Source organism: Mya arenaria, chromosome 13 (assembly GCF_026914265.1).
Source record: "Mya arenaria isolate MELC-2E11 chromosome 13, ASM2691426v1".
NCBI classification, from domain to species: Eukaryota; Metazoa; Mollusca; class Bivalvia; order Myida; family Myidae; genus Mya; species Mya arenaria.
In genome coordinates, this window is record NC_069134.1 from 55,976,068 (window position 1) to 55,995,700 (window position 19,633).

General features: G+C 33.5%; 1 protein-coding gene across 2 annotated transcripts in view; it reads right to left on the minus strand.

The window, feature by feature from the left end:
• Positions 1 to 5,675: 5,675 nt before the first annotated feature.
• LOC128213755 (receptor-type tyrosine-protein phosphatase mu-like) overlaps positions 5,676 to 19,633 on the minus strand; it is a 26,343-nt gene continuing 12,385 nt past the window's right edge. The window contains exons 6-23 of one of the 2 annotated variants that reach the window (XM_052919798.1): positions 18,706 to 18,811; positions 18,335 to 18,447; positions 18,027 to 18,223; positions 16,896 to 16,983; positions 16,618 to 16,688; positions 16,441 to 16,477; positions 16,106 to 16,203; positions 15,646 to 15,765; positions 15,206 to 15,378; positions 14,611 to 14,746; positions 14,248 to 14,397; positions 13,928 to 14,027; positions 13,732 to 13,808; positions 9,890 to 10,021; positions 9,304 to 9,432; positions 8,822 to 8,967; positions 7,172 to 7,307; positions 5,676 to 6,913 (exon numbers count right to left, since the gene is read on the minus strand). In XM_052919798.1, the coding sequence (XP_052775758.1) occupies positions 6,836 to 6,913; positions 7,172 to 7,307; positions 8,822 to 8,967; positions 9,304 to 9,432; positions 9,890 to 10,021; positions 13,732 to 13,808; positions 13,928 to 14,027; positions 14,248 to 14,397; positions 14,611 to 14,746; positions 15,206 to 15,378; positions 15,646 to 15,765; positions 16,106 to 16,203; positions 16,441 to 16,477; positions 16,618 to 16,688; positions 16,896 to 16,983; positions 18,027 to 18,223; positions 18,335 to 18,447; positions 18,706 to 18,811 (2,087 nt within the window). In that variant the 3' untranslated portion in view covers positions 5,676 to 6,835. Of the gene's footprint in view, positions 6,914 to 7,171; positions 7,308 to 8,821; positions 8,968 to 9,303; positions 9,433 to 9,889; positions 10,022 to 13,731; positions 13,809 to 13,927; positions 14,028 to 14,247; positions 14,398 to 14,610; positions 14,747 to 15,205; positions 15,379 to 15,645; positions 15,766 to 16,105; positions 16,204 to 16,440; positions 16,478 to 16,617; positions 16,689 to 16,895; positions 16,984 to 18,026; positions 18,227 to 18,334; positions 18,448 to 18,705; positions 18,812 to 19,633 lie in introns of both variants that reach the window. The other variant, XM_052919797.1, reaches the window with a different exon arrangement.

The window sequence follows — 19,633 nt, forward strand, 5'->3', positions numbered from 1 at the left end:
ATTGCTTGGACAACAAAAATCTGGTTGCTTCTGCCTGCTTCATTCGTGACGTGCAACCATGATACATCGTTATAACGAAATAATATGTGTATTGTTTCAAAGAACGCTAAGAAAACACAAACCAAACCGCAACTCCGACAATACTTGTTAGGAAATATGCAAGCTTTCGCTCCTACATTCATACTATATGAACACCAGACACTGCGATTTTTCTTTTTTAGAATGATTAAAATCAGTTAAAAAATGTCATAAGCATAATGTTTATTTGTCTATCATTGGATCCGATAAACTTCTTTTAAGAAAATATCGCTACAAAATGGGATAATTTTTATTTCTTTTTTATTTTGTTATGACTTGAAAATTTCAGGTTTTTCTGATAGGAGTAAACGGTCTTGGATGGATCCAGCAAAGCATATAATGTAGTGTTTTTAGGTATTTATTGCAAACACTTCTTACATCATATACTAAATGACAAAAGGACGATTATTTTGTTAAGTTTAAACAATTGTTTGGTTTGTTTCAAATCCAATAATGATGAATTAGCAATTTATTTTACGCATTTAAACCAACTTAATTAAGATATAAACTTTCAACACTAAAATAATTATGAAGAATACATATTCTAAAGGGAAGTTTTCAATTGCAATCGTGACATTACTAATCGGTAAAAAAATACAATTTCTGATTAACCGCGTTCAAGATTTCCTGTTCATTAGGAAAACCATGTCAATAACAAAATAAATATTTAAAGAGCTTCCCTATAAACAATGAGTTTCAACTTGTTACGTGTCAAACTTTATAGTAAAGAAGTGAAGGGCAATCACACATGCAATGAGCGAGAACAGGGTTGTTTCCTGATTTGTGTTGCCAGTACTGTATTGCATCAAGGAGGTATCTAACAACAAGGAGAAGAGGGCAGCTCTGAGTCACCAGGCCATCCTTCAAACTGTATTTGTAAAAGTTTCTAGGTCTGAAACAAATACATATTTTACTTATTTTGTTCCCGTTTCTTCTTTATTACCATATTTTCCTTTAGCTTCCTCCACATTTCACGTTTTTATTTGTGTTTAAATCTTTGTGTTTTATGGTGCTAATTTAAGTTAGTTGTTTAAATGTTGTTATTGCGCCTGCTGTTTCTGCTGCTGATGATGACGATGAAGATGAAGATGTAGACGACGGTGACGATGATGATGATGATGATGATGATGATGATGAAGGAAAAAAAAATCATCATCACCTTTTCAAAGCGATTTAAATCAAACCTTATATTCCTCAATCCTCTTAAGCATTCTGCGCTTGTCTTGGTAATCGTCATGTTTTAATATTTTTCCAGTTCCTCATGTACAGGCCAGTATATCTCGTCTTCCTAAATCCGACAGTGCATGATTGAAATCGAAATAAGTAAGGGTATCTACGTTATGATGCGAACGAACCAATTTTCCAATACTGTGATATCATTTAGTGAGACTAAATCAAAAGCCAAAAAGTTTGCCAAACGGATAAAATAACAAAACGCAAGTAGTTTCCGTCACAGAGACGACGTTTTCGTTTCCTACATCCTCTTTTCAGACAACATTTTAGAACTTACATTTCGCAAGAGTTTTCAACATAATCAATTTTATAAAGAGATGTTGGATAAATAAATAAATTGCATGCTCTCTTTCAAATCCTAAAATTGATGTATATGTATGTATGAAAATTTGTTAAAAAAATGAATATCTGTTTAAATAAATCAAATCGTCCTTACTTTCACATCGTTTCCGTTTCTTCATCGTTTCAACAGAATCAAAGGACTGACATATCATTACTTATTATAAGAAAATCAACGCTTATTAGGGAAGTCCGATATTTATGAGAGCCAGAACAAGTTTTATCTTCGCTCCTAAAAGAAAGTGGAACTTTGTAATTGTAAATCGACCACACCTTAATCTTACTCCTGTTGTTCATCATGACGATTGTATGGACATTGTGTTCCACCACCAACCACCAGAAGTCTGTGTTGGTCTTTCTAGCGGTGTCTTTGTGACGATTAACGCTCCCCTCTTCGTGTAGTTCTGAAATAATACCTCAATAATTAAACACCGTCCGTTGAAAGTAAAATGTAATATTACACATAGGATACCATATTTTCATATCCGTCGAAAACTTTTGAAAATTACCCACATGTTAAAAAGAACAAGAATTCCTAAAATGCAACAAAACGCGTCCATATATGTGATTCAAGGGTATTTGAACCGTTGGTTTGAACCATGTCGACCCTCGGCCTTCTCAGTGTATTCACACAGCCCACAGGATCCACATACCCCATCGTTGAGGCTTGCTATATCAGGACATTCAGAGCAATAAATGTCCCCGTCCGACACACACCGGCGCTAAAAATGATCAAATAAATGTTATTTATGTCCCTTAGATGCTGCATATATCAAATGTGTAACAATTAGACTTTACTAGTTAACCTTTATATCTTTTAACCACTTCAATATTTAGAGGACGATGATAGAACGCCTTCTGACGTCCTGAATCACGTCGAGTTCGGTTTGTAAATACGTATCCTCTGACACCGCGCAGCTATCAAGACGGATGCATGTTTATACCAACCAGAACAGTTTCAAGCATTTAAAGACACACGAAACAAATATCATTATGAGATAGATTGTGAAAAGCGGTTAACGATAAGTGAAAAAGTCTCAAATGCCAAAGGTGATTATAGAACACTTTATCGTTTAGTTTCAGAATTGACAGGCACGAAAACTGGAAATCCAATGACGGTTAGTACTAGTGGTTGTGATATTGCGGATAATTTTGCGGACCATTTTATGAATCAAATCGCGAAGATTCAACAGACACTCGAGAATTTTTCCTTTTAAACCACAGCTGAAAAATGTCCCGTGTATCGACCAGATTCAAGACCTAAACGAGTCGGAGGTTAAAGTACTTATCAGTGAACTAAACACCAAATTGTGTGAATTGGACGAATTGCCTACCAACATATTAAAGTCTTATTTAAACGATTTCATCACGAAACTAGTCAACATTCCTTTACAGCAAGGAGTATTTCCATCTAGATGGAAACAAGCTATTGTTAGGACACTTTTAAAGAAGGTTGGTCTTGAACTTGAATTTAATAATTATAGACCAGTGAATAACTTATCATTTCTTTTCAAGTTGATTGAAAAGGCTGTTTTGACCAGACTTAATAGTCATGTGGAAAACCACGATCTTCTTCCTAAGAACCAGTCAGCCTAAAAACGTTTTCACTCCTGCGAGACGGCTTTACTTAAACTTGTAATTGACCTGCTGGATGGCATGGAGAATCAAGAGGTAACAGCACTTATTGCTATCGATCTTAGTGCTGACTTCGATACCGTGGACAATGACATTCTACTTGATGTATATCACAGTCAGTACGGAGTCACCGTTTTAGCTCTGAGATGGGTCGATTCATACCTACGACCTTGTAGCTGCCGTGTGTGACTCAGCACCACCAACACCACAATACTGTCATCTCCGCGTATATTGGAATGCAGTGTGCCACATCAATATCCGTATTCCACCATCAGTATCGGTCTTTGGGTTCGTAGATGACCACACTACAAACAAACGTTTTCGGCCAACTTCTGTTACCAATGAACTAACTGCGATCAAAGAACTTGAACAACGTACAGTGAAAATAAATAGTTGGATGAATGGAAACAAACTAAAAATGAACACCTCAAAAACTGAATTTATAATGTTTGGCAGTAGAGCACAGTTAAATAAATGTTGTACTAACGAAATAGACATAGCCGGTGCAACACTTCAGTCAATCGGTGTTATAAGGTACTTAGGTGCTTACTTGGACGAAACTCTAAATCTTGAAGAGCATGTTAAAACCAAATGCAGAACCGCAATGCTAAACTATCTCAGAATTAAGGGTATCTGTACATTTCTTACTGTAGATGCTACAAAAATCCTTGTACTATCATTAGTCATTACGCAGTTAGATTACAGTAATGCTATACTGTTTGACATGGCAGAATGTGATATATACAAAATGCAACGTCTTCGAAAAATGTGTGCACAACTTGTCTCAAATCGTGGCAAATTCGAAAGTTCAAACCAAGCTCTATATGAATTACATTGGTTACCTATCAAGGCCAAAATTAATTTTAAATTGCTATTTTTCCTGTACCAGTGTTCTGTTAATGATGCATCTGCCTACCTCACGGATCTTTTATCTAAACACATCCAAAAGAGATCAGGGTTAAGGACTTCCGATTCAACAGAGTTACAGTTTGAGATACCTTTCAACAAAAGAAACCCCTTGAATGACAGAGGTCTTAGTACAGTTGACTCTAAGCTCTGGAAAAAACTGCCTTTAATCATAAGACAGTCTGCCTCTTTAGACAATTTTAAGAAAAGCCTGAAAACGCACTTTTGGAGACTTTTATGCGCTGTTTTAGACATAGAGGTCCAGTAACAGTTAATACACTCTATAAGAGACTTTTCGACATTGTTTTCAGTATACATAGCTGAGATATGTGTTGATTTTATTGGTTTTATTGTCGTTTTCTGCATATGCTCTTAAATTCTCTGTTTTCAAGTATTTTTTTCTCCTTTTTTGTGTTCTGATCAATGTTTTATGTCTATCATTTTACATGTATTATACTGATGTACAACGCCATTGAATGTGATTTTGTACAAATATAAAGGTACGGTATTGTTCGGGATAACGAAGAACAAGTTTCGATAAATGTAGAGATGTAAATATTATGAAATATTTAAAGATTAGTTTTACAGACGAAGTACAGAAACAAGATAATAGCCAAAAGTTAAACATTTTGTTTAATAAACTATGCGATAGTAAGCTTAGTTTATTTTCCGTTATCGAATACAACAGTCGTTAATTTTATTTGAGAACAGAATAAGTAGGTAAAAGGTATTTAAAGAAATGGAACTTGATTGGATGTTTTAAATATCAAACTATCTATTTGATTTTCCTACGAAAGTGTGAACAAATAATTGTGTAAACGTCAATATACCACCCTCCACAGATCCACCTCCGTAGAACACGCGCACAATATTGTCCGCCACCTCCACCACTATAGTCCCAATACAAATCGACCTTAAAACTACTTGCGTTATAAAACATCCTCTTATGAAATATATGCATCTTATAATGATTGTTTACGATTAATGTTATGTTTTGTAGCTTTTTTCAATATTTGACGATTGACCTCTTTCGCTTTGAACTATAACTTCTTTACAATGTTTGTCCATTATAAAATTAAGTACCTGAATGCCACGTGTTTTAAATGTAAATCGCTGAAGAAAAGATATTTGCTAAAACAATCATAGTCATATCAAAACAGAGTGCTAAATGAATTTTACAAAATTAATGAAAAATAAATTAGCGGCATAACAGCGTATATTCACAAATCTTTCCCCGAACATAGATGTAATCAACTCCTAACTTTGGGCATCATAACTCCACTCCAGAATTCATCCCATATATTCTTTTATGAATCCAATAAATTAACCTTTTACATCTGCGACGTCCCAAACTTACCATACAGGAAATGTCAATTGATATTCCATAGATAGTAACACAATTATGGCTGAGGCATAATATTCAGTGGCGGAAAAACATGATTTTTACATATACCTAGCCCAAGATACATAGTAACGGAATAATATAGAATAAAAGTATTTATTAAGCATATTTAGATATACCATTATAGAAATATTATATACATTAAATACAAACTTTTGACGTTATGAGCGAAAAAGTCCTGTGGAGGAAGTCACGTCATCACGAAAAATTAGATTGATCTATTAGTAAACTTGTTTGTGATGCGTATGAGTATTATAATTGAATTGGTGAGGCTTTTCAAAGACATTTCAGAATAACCACTACTGGTTGCTTCCTAGGCACACCACTTTGCAAAGAAATGTAAATATCACTTTTCCCTCCACATGATGCATATTCGCTGACGGCGTCACGCTTACCTAAATAGTCACTCTTATTCAGAATTAAAGGTAACCACCAACATTGTTGAATAATATCATTGTTCTAATTAGATATAGGCTACGTCTACTCGGCATTATATAAAATAAAAAGTGGCTAATTTTTGTAGCACTTGTAAACCGATTGCCTTTTCAGAACCGCTGCCAAATCAGAACCATTGAGACACAGTTGTCGACAATGCTTCTTAATTCTGGACTGTTCTCTGTAAACCATATTTATTTATATGCTATAAAATGTACGCTAATTTTTAAAGTACTTTCGTAGCTACGTTTCGCTCATTACACATTTTATTTAAGAAACCAAATAGGGTTTAGTTAATAACAATGTGTACTTATAACTGTTGTAAAATAGTAAACTGATTTCCGATTTAAACACTTTAAAGCATAAAAAAATGGATACGAACTATACGCGAACTCTCTAAGACATAATGTGTCACAACAGTCAAAGATGCATCTGTACTTGAAAGGTACTTATTGTGTAGTGTGAACACTTATATTTCTCGCTTTGCGAACACGGAAAGACTTTATGTACAAACACTCGGAAAAGGCGCATTTTATGACAACGAAAATCAAACCTCAACAAATACAATATGGGAAAATGACTCCCTTTTAGCTTTAGCTTCATTCACCACTGTTTGCAAATATCATACATACGCACACCTACTTCAAATGTTCATATAGTAATCGAGTATGTAATAACTATAAAAATACACATAGAAGTGGTACTCTATTTAAACAACATTAACATTCCCAATATCCACGTATAAATAAAACAAAACAACCCCATGGTTGCCATATTAATGTTCCATTGATTGATAGCCCGTCGACCTCAATTGGTGAAATTGGAGTATGTTTCATTGAGTAGAATGTATTCCTTGACTACTTCATGCACAAACTGAAACTGGTCCTGGAAGACAAATTGTGTTATTTTTGATAATATGTCTCACTGTCTTTTGAAGTCTAAAACACTGACTTTTTCACGAAGACATGTTTAATTTGTTTACTTATTGTGTTTAAGTTTGAGGCGAATTCGAAAGCACAGCATGAAACGAACATTTTGTTTATAAAATAGCTTTATGTTGAATGGAAGTAATTTAATTATTATATTGCCAGGCTTGATGTTTAATAGCATCGTTAGGCGTACTGTATAAAGGTATATACACACCACAGAGGGAATAATCTGTTCCCTGTAGTTCCTCATCTCTTTGATGACCTGGGTAATAGCAACGTCTTGTTCAATCTTCAGCCTTTCCAAGACTGCTGACGCAACACAGAACAAGCCGCTTCTGTCTGCTCCGTTCCTGAGAGTCAAAAGTAGGGATTAATCATCTATACAACAGACAAGTAAGGGTTTTTGATCTCCAAGAACGCTGACACAACATTACCGGTTCTGTCTGCTTCGTCCGTAGTGTGTCAAAACGATTAATCATCGAAATAATGAACAAGAATGTGTCTTTTCTCAACGACCGCTAAGAAAACAAAAAGCAAACCGCACCTCTGAATGTTCTTGGAAATTTTGCAATTGCGTCCTCTTGCATGGACACACGAAACAAATGGCTTTCGCGATCAATGATAATACAATGCTTATGCTTTACATGTCCAGTTGTTATAATGATAAAATTTATAACAAAAGCTTCAACAATAACTGGGGATAAAATGTTTGAATTTTCGAAAACCGTTGATTATTAGGCTGTACCGCAAATTGAAAAAACGTATCGTCAGATCAACTTTGTTACAAGATATGTTCAAAACATAATGCACGGAGGTTACAAAATGGGACGTATGGTGTTATGTGGTTTAAAATAGTGCGAATAAACATACCACTTTATCCAAATACGTTAATAAGATTGCATCGTTAATGTGAATCTTAAAGCACGCCGACAACTCTTAAATAAATCTGTGAGGGCCAAGGGGAACAGATACTGATAGATTATGTTGCAGAACATGGAAATGTGTTAACTAAACGACCCGTCCATACTTTACTTTTTACACATACGCAAAACGTCTTTAGCCAATATCGGGTTTCATTTAATTAACTTTAAACAACCAATAAACTTGCGAGATGAAAGCAAAGCCTTATTGTATTAAAAATCTTCAATTTGCATAACCTTTAGGTAACGACAAGGACTAATCGGTACCAATTTGGGGCCACTCAATAGATTTTTTTAATTCATTTTTTTTTGCCTGTGAACAGAATTGTAAAAAAGTAAGGTCTTGTCGTCTACAGCCTTCCAACGTTTTCAGCGCCTTCATCTGCAAACGAGCGCAGGTTTCTGATTCCTTTTTGGCTTAACTACTTGATTTAAGTTTTATTGGGGAAGGTAAGAAAACGGTCTTAGAGAATTTTGCTATCTCTGTTCGGTACTGCCACCTCTGATTGGGACAGCAAAGTTATATAATTTGTTCACTTGGAATTTATTTTAAACCAATCTAATATACTATAATTGATGACAACAAAAAATTTCGTTTATGCATCATTGAGAACAATTGTTTTTGTTTAGTTTGCGGCAAAACAATAATAAGGAAAACTATTTTTATCATCAGTTTAAGCTTCAAACCCCACGCAAAAGAAAGAAGCTCTTCATTTTAAGTTGGCAGCGACTGCAGCAGCACGCCTTAAACATTATAAGTAAACTTTTATAAAACAATGCATACTTGAAAGTTCTCAAAGGCACTTGTGACATAACTACAGTTAAAGGAGTTATAATCTATGAGTTACCGCGTTAAAAACTTCCCTATTTTAAAAATCAATTTTGATAACAAAACAATATAAGGGTTTTCTATATCTTAAGAGCAATGAAGTGCATTCACTTACATGCAATGCACAAGAACAGGGTTGTTTCCTGATTGATGTTGCCAGTACTGCACTGCATCATAGAGGTTTAAAACATCTTTGGGAGAAGAAGGCAACGCTGAAACATCCGGCCAACCTTCAAATTGTATTTGCTGAATTTTTCGTGTCTGGAACAAACAACTTTTACTTATTAGAATTGTTTTCCTTTTTTACTTCATCAGCATATTTTCCGTTCGCTTCCTCCACTTTACACATTTCCATCTGAGTTTCAATATGCGTATCTTAAATAAATTAATCATTGTTTATGGTAAATATGTAAATTATGATGTTGCCGCTGCTGCTGCTGCTTTTGCTGATGATTATATTGATGATGATTATATTGATGATGATGAAATTGATTGATATGGATTAAGATGATATTGATGACGATGATGTGGTGGTTGCAGGGGAGGAGGAGGAGAAGGAGGAGTGATTAATCATTTTTAAAAAAGAGAACACATCACCTGTCCAAACCGTATCAAGTCAAACGTTATCTTTCTCAATCCTTTCTCGCGAACCTGGCCTGTCTTGGTAATCGTCATGTTTTCATATATTTCCGAATCCTCATTTTCAGGCCAATATACTTCATCTTCCTAAAATCGACAGAGCGTTGTAAAAAAGGGTAAGGCAATTCAAAGAATTAATGCTATGAAACAACAAGAGCCAGTCAAGTTTCAAAAATTCACTAGGACCTTGTATTGAGGCACAATGAGCCAAATGCCATATGAGTGTCAGCCTCTTTCCCCGGTTGTTGTTGGTTCTATCCCCAGCAAGGGAACTATCTCACATCACAATCTACCCAATATGAATTGGTATATTAAATTAAAAGCCATAAAATAAAAAGTTAATTGCAAAGTGGACAAACTAGCAATACAAATTTAAGTCATCCAAAGTAGTTTCATTTCCCAGTGACAATGTTTTTGTTTCTTTTTGACATGATTTTAGACACAAAATTACATAGTCGTTTTAACAAAATCAATATAAAACACATGATACCTTTTCAGTCCTAAACAGAATAAATAATGTTAAAGTATATCAAATCGTTCCCACCTTCATCTCACTCTTGTTGTTCATCATGACGATTGTATGGACATCGTGTTCTACCACCAACCTCCAGAAGTCGGTCTTGGTCACCTCTAGTGGTGTCTGGGTGACGATGAACGCTCCCTTCTTTTTGTAGCCCTAAATATATATCATAGAACAGAACAGAACAGAACATAATTTTTATTACACGTAAACTATACAGTTTTTTGTGTTTCATATACAGTGGAAACTCACTAAACCGGATCTCCACAAAACCGGAATCCTCGGGATACCGGAATTTTCCCAGAGTCCCGATTTCCCCCTTCTATTTTCAATGTAAAATAATCCCTACAAAACCGGAACCTCGGAATTCCGGATACCGGACAAAAAATCGAGAAAATTTGTTCGTTATCAACGTAATTTTACTTCACAAAACCGGACGTATATTTGTCCAAACATGTCAAAATGTTTTTGTGTATTAGGAATTCGCGAATCGCGTGTCACTTTGTTTTGACAGACGGTGCGTCGTTAAATATTGCACCTGTGATGTTGTGTTAACTCGATAATCGATAATGATGATTGCGCTGTGGATTGACTGCCGCGCGATAATCAAACGATAATCAAACTTGTGAAAAGAAAATTGATTGCAACATTAATTTGTTTGTTGCTGAAAATAAAGAACTAGAAACGCTTATCAAGTGATCATTTTGGAGGGTTGTTTTATCTAAAGACTTCTAAGATTGAATCAAATTAGAGCGGTGCGTTAATTAAACTATCAAACATACTTAACAAGCATTAAATCAACTTCCCTTAAAAGGATAACTCAGTTAATATTTTGAGTAAACTTACTCCGTACATCATATCCTCACTAAACCGGAATCCTCACTAAACCGGAAATTTTGCCCAGTCCGGACCTTGTCCGGTTTAGTGAGTTTCCACTGTACATATTTTATAAATTACAATTACAATTATACAATGTAGTGTGAAATATTAAATAAATATTATAATTAATCTATTTTTAAGGATGAACTGGAATAGAAAACACGAATCAATCAAACTATAATAGTATACAATACAATAACCAATAGTTTGCTTTTTATATACTAGTATATGTTGGAACAAATGATACAATTGATCAATTTCTAACAATAAAACAGACTCACATAGTATATATCAACATAAATAGTAACCAATGGTTATAAATGTTAACAAAGCATACCACTGCTTGAGATAAAAATGTGTATCAAGGCTTATAATTATTGATTCATTAATAAAGTAGAACGCACCTTAAATGCTTCCGATATATATTTGCTTAACCTAAGTGTTTCAGATGTATTTTGTGTATTAAGAAGTTGCACAAGTTTAAACATACTAGATCTTATTCTATAATAACCTTTAATATAAGTTTGTCTTAATTGGACATAAGGTGTGCACTTAAATATAAAATGAAATTCGTCTTCTACTTCGTTCGAGTCACATACTTGACAAAGACGTAAGTGGCGTTCTAATCTATCATATCTGCCAGTATGAACTCTTAAATTATGCGAACATATACGTATTTTTGTGATAGCAATTCTAAGATTTCTTGACACAATATTGTCTAAATAGGATTCAAACTCGAATGCAGTTTTAAGTACTCTATAAACTATTAAGACACCATTTTCATTAACACTTCCATGCCATTGTTGTAAATATTCGTCTATCAGACGCTGTTTAAAAATAGAAATGAACTGGTTTTCGTTTAGCTGTGTATCATTACACCATACATCATAGAAGCCATATCTGGTGAGAAGGTTCTTAACCTTATTGAACCAATTATCCTGATTGTTATTAATATTCAACATTGCGTCTTCTATGACGGATTGAGTAATTATATTGTCACTTTTCTTAAGTTTGAACCAGTATTTTACAATACGTACATATCTATTTATATACAATGGGTATCTACCCAATTCACCGTAAACAGAAACATTTGAAGACGATTGTCTGACGCCTAGTACGGCTTTGCAAAATTTTAAATGTATCTTTTCTAGCTGTGTAGACTTCGTAAATCCCCAAATTTCACACCCGTATGCAATTATAGATGAAACAAAGTCATCAGATAATTGCAAAGCTACCCTAGGTTTACATTCATACTTTTTAAGATTTGACAGCAATGTGTTTACTGCTTTTAAACCTTTACCATATAATGTTTGGGTATTAAGGCTAAAATTGCCAGTATAATTTAAAGTTACTCCTAGATAGTTAAAATCATTTACAACGTCAACATCTTCGTTTGCATACAACCATTTTTCTTTACGTTTTGTGCCACCTCTTTTGCGAAAAATTACAATTTTAGTTTTAGCAATATTAACCTCTAAGCCCCAGGTATTACAATAACTATATAAACGGTTTAACGACAATTGTAAGTCTTCCGGGGTTTCACCAAGAACAACCATGTCATCAGCAAATAACAATAAAATCAAAGAAATATCACGTAAAGCTAAACCACAATCATTTCTATTTTGTAAATACAATTCTAAGTCTTCCACAAATAATGAAAACATAATCGGGGAAAGTATCTCTCCTTGCCTTAAGCCTACTGCTATATTAAAAAAGTCAGAATAGCTATTACAGTGTTTTACACAGGACTTTACTGACTGATACATATTGCGTATAATACGTAATATTTTACCATCTAAATTGGATTTATACAACTTTAACCATAGCGCACTGAGATATATGGAATCAAAACAACGTTTCATATCAATGAAACAGCAATACAACCGTTTATTTAAGTTAACGTATTTTTGCACAATTGACTGAAGAATAAACACTGCATCGACTGTAGACCTGCCTCTTCTAAAACCAAACTGTGCAGAAATTACATTATTTTCTTCACACCATTTAGTTATTCGCTGATTAGGTACACATGTAAAAAGTTTTGCAAAATTGCTTAACAATGTTATACCTCTATAATTTTTAACATCCGATTTATCACCTTTCTTATGTAATGGTACGATTATACCCTTAGTCCAGGCGACTGGAAAATTCCCAGAGTTTAAAATAATATTAAAAATTTCTGTAATATATCCTCCCAATATGTCACATGCTTCTATAAAATACTCATTTAGCAATTTATCTTCTCCAGGTGATTTATTCTTCTTAAGCAATTTTATAGCTTTACAAACCTCATCGTATGTTATTTGGTGATCTAGGTCACCGAAAACAGTACTAAAATCATTGAAATCATGGTTGTTATTAAAAATTTCAGCCTCCTCATTTATTTCATGGGTAATATCCGCAAACATCTGCTCGAAATGATTTTTAAAATCTTCCAAGGGTACATTTAAATTCGTATTACTTGACTTTTGTGAATGGAAATATCTCCAAAAATCTTTAGGTTTATTACGTTTCAAATTTTCAAACTCTTTACAGCGTTTAAATTTAAAAGCTCTGCGTTTCTTTGACACAGTAGTTTTATACACTCGTTTCAATCTACACAGTTCTAATCTATCTATATCTCTATGTGAATTATTATAAATATGTAGAGCATTTTTGTACAACTTTTTAGTATTTCTACATTCTTGATCGAACCATTTGGCCGAATCATATAAACGTGTTAATGTTTTAACGTCGTCTATTGAAATTTTCTCATTCATGATGTACTGTTTATCATAAGAATACCATACTGCTTTAACCGTTAAATGAAATCCATTTTAAAAGTATTATATTAAAAGAATTGGAATTAAATAACAGCTTTTGTGCCACAGAACGTGTCCAACAGTGGGGGCAATGTTAACGATAATATTTTAATAAACAATTAGGCGATTGCATTTTAAAGAAATATGTTTTCAATATGTTTCTTTGTTAATATCGGTAAAACATACCGGTAAGAATACAGCGTTGATGTATTCAGGCTCAGATCTCTTTCCAGAAGGAGTCAAGTACGGCATTTGCTCAGCGGCTGTAAAACAATCAATTTTGAAGAAACTACTAATCAGCTTTTGTATTAAAAAGCTTATAAGTTATTACTCATTTCACTGAATAATTTTGATGAATAGAAATAAATCACATATAAATTACCTGGGAGAATGTTTGAATACCGATTCTTATTCCTGTTCCTTAGTTCTTTTGCGCTCACGTATTGACATTCATCAATCACGGGAGACATTTTCTTCATTCGCTGTACAAAGTATAAAGACAATATCAACTTTAAATCGTAAATGGACCTTTGATAACAAAACATAGTATGCGAAAAACGGTTGCAGTACCATATCATTCCAGAAACGAAAAATCACACACAAAATGATAGTATTTCATGCGACAATTTATACAATTGCAAACATGTACGTCAAATGTCTTAAAAAGCAAAAAAAAAAAAATATTCAAAATTTCTGACACACAGAAAACTCGACATCAATCTCCCGGGTCCTCTGGGTCTTATCGAAGGCCAGAAGTTCATCATACGCTTCCAGGAACCTTGACGAGGGAAGAGCCGATGTGGACAACATCAACGTCTCCAAAAGCGCCAAGTGCAGAAAAATGTACTGTTCCTGTGTAAAAAGCGAAAACTTTTTAAATCTTTAGACTTGTATGCAATTTGTTGGAAACTTTTAAAGTTATATATGCCCTTTAGTAGGAAAACAAACTGAAACAGGTAGCTTTGATTATGTTATACTTATTGGTATATAGTAAAGGAATTTTAAACACCGTTTTCCGAATTATTTTACCTTTATTGCCATTATCTTATCTCGTCTTATCCTTACCGCCGTTTGGACCATGTCGACCCTCTGTTTCCTCAGATTGCTCACACAGCCCACTGGGTCTACATATCCCTCCGTGGCGGCTTGTTCAGATAGAACATTCAAAGCAATAAATGTTCCCGTCCGTCCGACACCGGTACTGGAAACATATATATTAAAATAATATATGTAGCAAACGGGTGACATTTAAATCGCACAGTCAGTTTTAGTTAAATTTATTAGCCAGTTACAGTTGCTTGAACATTCGTTAGTGACTATACACAATCATGCAACTTGCTTTAATACTATTTTAGTCGAATACAAAATAATGTTGCTTTTTAAGATCTTTATTTGTGAACATTATACATACATAAGGTCAAAATGATCAAAATAAGGCTGTGTTTTTTGTTAAATTTTATTTTTTTGCATTTGAGAAACAGCAACATAAAACATGAACATTTCAGTGTTATTATTTAAATTCATCAATCAAGACGAAATGCATGCCCCTTACTGTACATCTGTTATCGTTAAGTAAGAATGGTTAGTAAACCCTCTTTACATATTTTTATCACAAATAAAATTCCTCTAAACGGTATATGTAATGCATTATCTTACAAACCTGCAGTGTACAATAACTGGACCATTTTCTTTAACGATTGCGGTTTCCACTTTATGACGGAAATGAACAAGCGACGAAGCATACGTTGGCACACTTTTATCTTGCCAAGCAGTGAAATGAAAATGGATCAATTTTCTTTCTTCCCCATATGTATGAAAACTTTTAAAAAAACTCTGAAACAAAAGTTGTCTAAATATGAAATGTTTTGGAACAAATATCCACATACTCGTATACGAATGCGTATATAAGATTACCAATAACTTAGATGAAATGCAGAATATTTATGTTATTGAACGTAAGTATAAGCTTATTTATTCACTTATAACAAGCAAGATGTTCACGGAAAATCAAGCAGGAATGCGGCTGTTATATTTTACCAATGAAACATCTAAGTATAAAAACCCGCAGTTGTTTTGCTGATTGATAATTTAATATTTTACTTTCTGTATGGATAATTTCCTGATGATGAAGTCCGAAAAATACTCAGTCCCTCGATTTGTTATTAAGAAGTCTTCGTATTCTTTGCATTCGTCGTCTGGCCAGTACTGTACACATTTCATCTGAAAGGAATGGAAAAAATCACTAAAATATAAGCAGCTTAATTGACATTACACATACCGGTTTTATCCTTTAATAGGGGGATTTGGGAGTCATCACTAAATTTTTCCAATAACATTGTTTTATATATATTGCAAATGCAACCGTTTTTTGTCCATTTGTATTGTCTATAACAGAGACTATAATGCCTTTGGTGTTGTATTCTTATGCACCCTTATCAATAGAAAAACACAAACTGAAAAGAGAGAAGAAGTCTGATAAATTGTTTTTCACTTTCGGGTGTGTACAAGGTGGGTCATTTCGTGTTTGTTTTAAATACAAATTTAAAGTGCTAAAACAAACCTTTTTTTCCTCTTCCAAGTTGGTAAGCATGACTATCTTACCGCAGCCAAGATGCCACGCCATCCTCCAGAAATCCACAAGCATCTCGTCCGTAGGGCCTTCAACATACATACATACATGTTCACTATTCGAGTATTACAGGTCGACACAAAACGTTATACATACATTTTAAGTGAGTCTGCTCAGGGTTTCTTTATTAATCATTTACTTTGTAAAAACAAAAGCCTTCCTCGTGAATGAAAACAAAAGTACAGTAACGCGTTGAAGAGTAAGCTGTACAACTTTTCTTTTATATATTACTCAATTACTCGGACGCTGTTTAGGCCTTAGTTTACCTTGTGACGCAATGAAGGCACGTGTCTTGTTATAACCCTAAAATAGATCAACTATATAGAGCAACTGTGAAAACAACTACAGACAATTAATTTAAAACACCGAGAAAACATCAAGAGATAAATACTAATTAATGTATGTATTAAATGCGTTTGTATTGTTAGCTCTGTAATACATACATGTATGAAACTAGCGTTAATGTAATCTGAGTGTCGTTCATCTGTTGGAAGAATAACTCGTGTGTCATCATCTGCAAACAATTTACGATGATGAACGGTTTTATCTTTGAATATGGCTGATATTATGTATAAATACAAGTGAATGCTTATTTACTCTTATGTATTGTATATTATATATTTAACTACAAGAACAAATAGTTGTAATTTGACTTCAGCAACGATTTATTGATGATTATATTACTACGGGTAGTGCAGCGTACATCAAGTATTTCACTTACATGGATAAATGTGTTTATATCTATTTTTTGGTTTGTTTTGTATTTGAATAGCTGCACTGTAGTCGTCTTTCAAACCCTTTGGGAAATCCTGTAATTTTAAGCCCGTATGTTACCCTTGGTATCATTACACTTTACTTTTTGTGAATGAAAATGTATGTAGAAAACCAAATGTAACTGAATAACGGAAATTGTATACAGCTACAGTATTAAATCTAATGGTGTCTTGGCGTATGTTCACGATATTATAACGAGAAATTTCATCTACTGAACCATATAGGATTTTGGTTCATTTCACGAAATATATACTCTCAATGGAAGAATATTTACATATAAACGTATCTCTAAATTTGAAAAAAAAAACACTTCATTTTGGTAAGCACCTGACTAGTTTAACGGCATCACTTTACTGAAGAACAATTTGGTTATGTTATTCAATTATTCTTAAATATATTTCCATTTTAACTTTAGGGAGGCTTATGCATTTCCTATTGTTATTACAATGCTTGAGGCACAAATATTAACTATTAAGATGTTACAATGAGCTAGAATACAGTATTTCAATAAGCTAGTATTATAACGTTAGAGCATTTAAAAAGGTGGGTGATATGCTTGAAGTCATACTCACCTCTCGATTGCGTCATATTTCCATAAGTTTCTTGGCCAAGTTTGTATAGGTTTCCTTTTCATTTAAATAATGCATTACTCTATGCGAATTGTAGTGTGTGTGGGGGGGGGGGGTGCATGTGCGTGCGTGTGTTTTGGGGGAACTTGGGGAAACACAATCAAAATCATCATGAAACCTTAAAACTATGTTGCACAGGCATTACATCTTTTCATACAGGAATGGTCACCAATTCATTTTTTGTTTTAAATTCTATATTTTTATTTTAAAAGTATGTTTGATGTCCAATTTAAAAGTTGTTCGGCAAAGTTACAGCTTTGATATTAAATAAATATTTTATTTTTTTCTTTCAATAGATACACGCCAAATATTTAATGATAGTGATTGATAAAAGAAAATTCGGGTCGAAATAAACTGTTGCATTTAGTACACATTTTTAATAATATAATAGCACATGGGTTCCTAATGTGACGTTGAAACTTTTGGGGTGCAAAAATTTGACGATATACCTGAAACTGCTTCTTCATTGTAACACCATGCTCCGATCCTAAAACAACGTCGTATAAATCATCTACTTTAATTGCTGTGACCGGCATTGTATTGCTGCTTTTAAAGCTGTAATAGGACTGATCGCTAGGATTCGCAGCATATTCGTCTTTGCCTACAGCAATCGTGTTAGACGCGTGTGCACATTCTGCAGAGTCTTCTACTGAAACAGATGTTTCCGTTTCATTTAAATTGCTAATAAGTATTCATATGAGTTCTGAGAAGACAATTATTTGATGTTTTAATCTGAATGATTATCTATAAAATTTACCTTTTTTTCGATCAGTATTGTGTGTTTCACTGTATTCAGCATAAACATTCAATTCTTCCTTTGGTTCATCTGCTTTTTCATATCGCGTTTTTGTTTTGCTTTGACGTAGTTTCCTAAAAAAATAACGAAGACCGGCGTTAGTAAATAGACTGAAATGGTGACTGTATTTCACGTTCCATTGTTTGGCCTAAAATGGATTCCAGTTTAATGGCAAATTATGACGAATGTGAAAATACTTATTTGTCAACGATATGTTGAGGCAAAAATTTCTTAGTGTCAAGTTGTTTTATATTGTATGAAATTGATCTAGCTGATAAGCAATATACGTGTCAAAAGAAACGATTATTTTCAAGAAACACTGTACAGTGTACCTTCTGTGCAGAAACAACAGTACGGCTATCACAATCGCGATTACAGCCACGCCTACGGCTGCAGACCCGACAATTATAGCTCCATTGGGTGTTGGTTGAGACAGTGCTGAAATTGGTAAACATTATGGCTTGAATATAAGGAAAATTTTGGAACAAATGACAAGTCAGCAGCTAGTTATATACTCTGATAACACTATTATAATAATTTTATTTATCACATTTGGTTTGAAACTGTATGATTATGAATTAGAATTATTTACTAATCATAACGATACCATCAAGCGAATTTCGAAAACAAATCATGGTTTCAAACAGATTTTATTTAAGTGTTTCTGTCCAACAGCTCCATGAAAGTAATTTCAAAGATCTATCACTTATAGAATCCAAAAGTTAATTAATCCATTAAGCATTTCAATAACTTGCTTGAAGTATGACGTTTAGCCACGGAAATCAAACATTAATGAACTATTTAAAAGGCCCATTAGGTAATGATGTAATAGAATATAACAAGAATCTCTTAACAATATAAACAATTGAATATGATAACAAGGTAAACAAGAACATATTTTTATAAACATATTAATAAAACAAAAAGCAAACCAAAAACGAGTGTGCTTGCAGCAAGATTTAAACCTTGGTACCCTCAGTCATACGCACCACGGTAGACAGATAATATAATGTAGTATATAAACAAAATCTATAATTATGGTTCATTTCTCAAAATTGTATCTACCTTTGTTGACATTAAAGTATTTCTACTATTTTTATAGGTTAATTGAATATTATTTCCAAAACAATTATTTGTTTTGACAAAAGTTTTTGTCAGAAAGTTATTAAGAAACGTTTGAGAGGCTTAATGCAAACACTAATGAATTCTTTATTCCTAAATCTAAATAAATACACTGGCCAAAACAGAGAATAGGGCTTT